The 5840-nt window shown below is 36.2% G+C and overlaps 1 protein-coding gene across 1 annotated transcript in view; it reads left to right on the top strand.

Moving 5' to 3' along the window:
- Positions 1 to 3169, top strand: part of LOC107714815 (stonustoxin subunit alpha-like) — a 10902-nt gene extending 7733 nt beyond the window's left edge. Inside the window, exon 3 of the mRNA XM_016520778.1 lies at positions 3051 to 3169. Coding sequence (XP_016376264.1) covers positions 3051 to 3169 — 119 coding nt within the window. The remainder of the gene's footprint in view (positions 1 to 3050) is intronic.
- The last annotated feature ends 2671 nt before the right edge of the window (positions 3170 to 5840 follow it).

Here is a 5840-nt window from a genome sequence, read left to right as displayed (position 1 = left end):
CAGATATGTGTATGACATCAAAGTACGGCGAGAGCTAGAGAGCAGACAGCTCTGCATGCTTTCTAATCACTTCTGCAGTACTTTGATGTCATACACTGATCGGTCTGCACAGCGCCGCTTCAAGCCGAACACACCTTCATATCTAGGAATGATGCACCAAGGCTGTACAGTCCGACATATGTATGAAATAATTGGTATGTGCAATGAAGAAATGTATCACAGTAGCACACATGCATGGGTTTTGAATGTGTGCCATCCTGTTTACAAACCTGTTGTCCAACAAAGAGATCATTTATTGACATGTTTTTTGCTCCAAATTCATTTCATAACATTAGCTGAGTGTTTGAAATAACATCCTTTTGTGATCTGGTGTGGTTTCATATCACAGAATGATGCAAAATTATTATTTTATATAGCATTCTATATGCAATGATAAAGGCTATGTTGTATTAGCATTGCATTATAAATATAGTTCTATCATGGCAACTCTCTGAAGATTTTAGCATGGTAATGGATGTGACAATTTTAATGTATTTGGTCTTGGCGGAATAGATCTGCTACGCTGCTGCTGCTGCTGCTGAATTGCTGCTGCTGTTGGTTATTGTTTTAGTTGTAGATTATTGTTGCTCCTGTAAGCAAGTACAGGAACTTGCTACTGCCAATGCATATGGTGATACAGTGCTGTGAGTATTTAAGACATACTGCTGCTGCACAAATAGCATATAAAATAACCCATAGCAGATCTATACAGGTGGAGCTGGGGAAGGTGGAGGGTTTCAGAGGAACTCTGAAAGCGCTCTGCAAAATGCTAACCAGCCATTTAAATGTAAAGCAGTAAGCTCATTGGCTGTGTATGCAACATGAACCAGTCAGCTTGTGCCAAGTCGTTTAACGCTGTGAATACCATCAGTTATGTTAAAGGGGTCATATGATGCGATTTCAAGTTTTCCTTTCTCTTTGGAGTGTTACAAGCTCTTGGTGCATAAAGATCTGTAAAGTTGCAAAGACTAAAGTCTCAAATCCAAATAAATATTCTTTATAAAAGTTAAGAGTCAGCCACGCCTACCTATGTGTTTCAGTGCAAAAGCACTTTATTTGGCCTTCCTGAAGTAGATGCAATTAGGAATCATTGGTTAATATTTATTTACAACAGAACAGCACAACCCAGATGTTCGAATTTGTGCAACGCATTTTATGGACGACAGTTTTTTGAACCTAGAAGTGTACAAGGCTGGCTGTGCACAAAGGCTATTTCTTAAAAAAAAAAAAGGGTCAATCCCGATTTTGCTATGACAATCTGGCGCTTCTGAATCAGCTACTGTTTTGTTATTAGTTTAAGTATTTGCTATTGACTTTTCAAATGCGGAGTTTTGCGCAGCGCAGAGTAACGCGTCGTGTGTGTGTGTGTGTGTGTGAGGGGAACAGGGTCACATCACAGGAGAGTGAACTGCCTGTCAGAAATCATAGCACGTCAGCTGTCTTAACCGCGGCTTGTGTACTGCATTATCACTGTGTCTGTCACGCGACTCTGTTGCCCTTTCGGGCTTGAACTGATGGTAAAACTAAAGACATTATTTAACTATAGCTCGCAATTATGGTAAGGGGCGTTACATTTCCGACGCGTGCTTGTGGTGTTCGGCCAATCACAATGCACTGGGTCAGCTGGCCAATCAGAGCAGTCTGCACTTGTCAAAGGAGGGGACTTTATTGAAAACTACATGTTTGAGAGAGGCGGGCATAGAGGACCTACAATAATGTACAGTATTTGAAAAATAATGTGTTTTTTGAACATTAAAGCATGTCAACATATTCTGTTACACCAAATACACAAAATAATGATCTTTAAAATAGCCTCATATGACCCCCTTTAAGGAATTATCAGCCTGCATCATCTAGAGTTTCATGAACGAACTTGCCATTTTATTAATTTAAAAAAAACATATGATTGCGACTAAATGGTTTATCTTCTTGAAGCCATCTCTGTTTATTGTCTTCATGCTTTATTAGTTAAAATGTCTCTATCTGTGTTTTATTCAGTTACGCGATAGCATTTGCCTTTGTCCATATTAGAGATTTCCTGGAACGTCATATGATTTATGACTTCAATGAGTTATGGATTTACTGCACGTCGGTTACCAGTATGAATGGAAGTCACCCTCCGTTTACCAGTATGAATGGAACAGATATTACATTGCATGTGTGCACTCACTAATACTCACAACACTTTATTTTGGGTAAAAAATATGCAAAAATAATACTTCTCTTGCCATGAATCAGAAAATAGTAACTCAAACATACAATGTCCAATCTGCCCCAAACTTCACAGGTTTGATGAGAGTCCTGTCCTGAAGAAATATGCATGCCAATATTCAGTTATAGTCATAACACCACCTGCTGGCAAAATGAAGTGTAAAATCATCCTCTTATGTTTGCCTGAATCACTTTAAACTTGTGTAACGGAGGCCAGGTAGTAAGAGCTGTGCAGACAAATCATCTGATTTCAGTCTCTGTAGTACCTCCTTTTGAATATATTTAGTTTTACCTACGGTCATCAAACCATGTACATATATTCTCATCAAGCCAGACAGCTTTCTAAATAACAGTCACTATCTCCAACCAACAGTAAGTTGGCTATTTTGGATTGTATGTGGATTTTTTAAAGAGTGCATGCACTGAATTGGTCAACATTGTTAAGACATTGAAGATGCTAAATTGAGAAGAAAAAAATTCTTATCTTGAACAGTGTTGCCATAGTCACTAATTAAATCAGTGACAAAAAGGGAATCAAGAAGAGTACATTGTGTGATTTCAATCAAACTTGAGCTGCAAGTTTTTTCATAGTGGCTGATCACATGGGTGTGTGACGGTCATAGTGCCATCAGCACACACCATGGTGCAAGGGCTCTATCAATGCTGCTTGCAGCATTAACTTTGGCTAAATCATTTAACACAAAACTGTGTGAACCTATACAGATTTTGGCACTCTAAAAAACACAGAAAACTTTTTTATGCTTTATTCTTTTGTTTTCTCTTAATTCCTTTCACAATAGCACCTGTGATTGTGGGTGGGACAGGAGGTGAGGAATTTTCCTTTAAGTCCGCTTTCTACAACACCTTTGAGAAGATCATCATAACTTACAATGAGAAGAAGGAGGTGGGTGAAGATTAGTCGATTTGATCATCTTTTATTCCTATATCCCATTATTATCATTTAGTTATTTTATTCACCTGAAATACATTTGTCCCACAGGGGCTTTCCTGGTTTACCTCATCCTACCATGTGACATCACTGAACACAATCCAGGTGATTTTCCAGGATTATCAGATGATTAAAGTTGGTAGCGTAGAAGGAAATAAACAAGAAGAATTTAAATTTGATGCAACTGATAAAATTGTTGCTGCAACACTGTGGCCAAATAAAAATCTTAACAGATTTGGTGGTATGGAATTTGTGGTTGAAAAAGTTAATACTGAAAGAATAACAATGTCTATCAAATGTCATCAGTTGGGTAATGCTGTGATTGTTAATGTTGGATCAGGAAAGTGTTATGGCATTACAGGAAGAAGTGGAGATGAAATTGATGCTCTGGGTTTCTATTTCAACTAGTCTCCAGTTTCATAATTATGTTCTGTATCATTCTAATCCAGATAACATCTGCGCATCTAACAAATGACATCTGAACAGCAATCTTATACTTTAAACATGTTTTTATTATTGTATTTCCAGATTTTATGAGTAAAAATATCAGATTTGAATCAATCAGTAATATTTTACATGTTTTCTAGCATCAATCACACTGTTATAATGTATTTGATTTTCATGATACACGGGTTTCACAATTTGAGTTGAATTACTGAAATAAATGAACTTTTCCACGACATTCTAATTTATTGAGATGCACCTGTAGAACCAAAAAATAACTAAACCAACTAATTAACAACTGACGAATTAAACATATCAAATCTGAATTAATCAATAAATAGTGATTGTATTTTGGTTTTTCAAGGAGAACAATGTATAGCATCTTACTCTGTTTAATTTGTCATTTATGTTGATCTTTATATTTCTGTTCTTTATCATTTTATGTTCTATATCTTGTAAAGGTACAAAACATGTTGATGTACAATGACAATAAAGAAGAGCATGACACAAGCCTCTCTTTTTGTTTTATTTATTTATTTTTAAAAGAAAATGACAGTTTTTCATATGACCTTTTATTTTAGTTGCAAGCTGCTGCTCACAAATGTTCTTCTTTTTTTTCCCACAGTAACTAATTAATTATATAACAGTGCGTATTAATGTGTGTCCAGGAGAAAAGCCAAAGAAAATTGAACAAAGAAAACAACAACAAAATACATATGAAAACAACGTAGTCTGCATATGGACATATAAAAATAAAAAGCTTGTGTCGGTCTGTCATTCACGCAGAAGGGAGTTTTACTTACTGAAAAATGTTCTGAGGGCAGAAAGGAAAATTATTGGTTTATAGATTCAACCAATGAAATTAAAGCAGAGGCAGGGTCAGGAAATATACTTCAGACATATACGGCTGTCAAAAACATTTTAAATTTACCACTACTATGCCTGTCGCAATAATAAATATATTGACTTATCGCGCAATATATGTACATGACCTCAATCATTTTTGGTGACGCAATATATCGCAATATATATGTCACCGTGTTTTTTACATTCCACTTACACCTGAGCCTTTTGCAGCTTCTCGTACTCACAGCCCAGTGTTGCCCTTAGCGTAGCCCGTGACCACGCTTGTTATTCAAACGCAAGGAAACAGATCATGTCGCAATCGTTGAGGAAGCGCGCGAGAGCCAATGAGCATGCGCCAGCTGTCGAGATGCTTCCTGGCGCGCCAATTTTTAAATATTGTTGACGAATGCAGCTCTGACTAATCAGCAAAACAGCTGAACTTCCTGAAGCTGATATTCATGTAGGCTACTACTAAACAAGGCAGCGTTTAAAGGGAAAATCACAGTACTGACACAATGGCAAGAATTATGGGGAAAAGAAACAAATACAAGACAACTTTAAAGTATCCAAAAACGTGAGCACTAGAATAGATTATAACAACAAGAAGAATGACACAATAATAACCAGTGTTGCCAGATTGGACTGAAGATTTCCAGCCCAACTACAGCGAAAAACAGTCCATTTAAAAAAATACCAGCCCAAAATGTGTAGTAACAAAACAAAACAAAATGTATGTATATATATATATAGGGTATTTTTTTAGACATTTTTTAAACTACAATCTTCCAACATAAATGTTTTGTCACCCAGTGTATTTGTGTTTTTCAATTTATAATGTTATTGATTCATATTTATTTTGTGAGGAAGATCAGTGGCTTAACTTTGCTTTGAAAAGTGGTGGGGACACCGCGCAACTCGTTTTGCTAGTTTTTTATTTAATAACCTAATTTACTTTTGGACTGGGTTTAGAGTTGGACAAACTTAATTTTTGCTTTTCAAAAATACATCGATGTACCAGGGGCGGGAGTTCCTCTTTTGCCATGTTATAAGCCGGGCATTCGGATGCTTTCACTTTCGATTTCACGATCTTGTCAGGTTTTACAATAAAATATAATTGTCTGTTTTGCTTACATCTATACACCTTTCACCTTTTAAGACAAAAAAGAAGATGGATTTATTATTTTTAATTAAAATGCACAACAACATTAAAACAGTAAGATTCAATGACAAACTAGCTTACAAAACGTTATTAACAAAAACGAATAAGATGAGGCATGGCATAGGCCTACACGCTGTATTGGGCTATATAATGACTTATAAATTACAGAACGTTTAGCAAACACTGAGGAAT

The sequence above is a fragment of the Sinocyclocheilus rhinocerous genome, unplaced genomic scaffold (assembly GCF_001515625.1).
Source record: "Sinocyclocheilus rhinocerous isolate Xijiao unplaced genomic scaffold, SAMN03320098_v1.1 scaffold3132, whole genome shotgun sequence".
NCBI classification, from domain to species: Eukaryota; Metazoa; Chordata; class Actinopteri; order Cypriniformes; family Cyprinidae; genus Sinocyclocheilus; species Sinocyclocheilus rhinocerous.
This window is presented reverse-complemented; position numbering and strand designations above follow the sequence as displayed.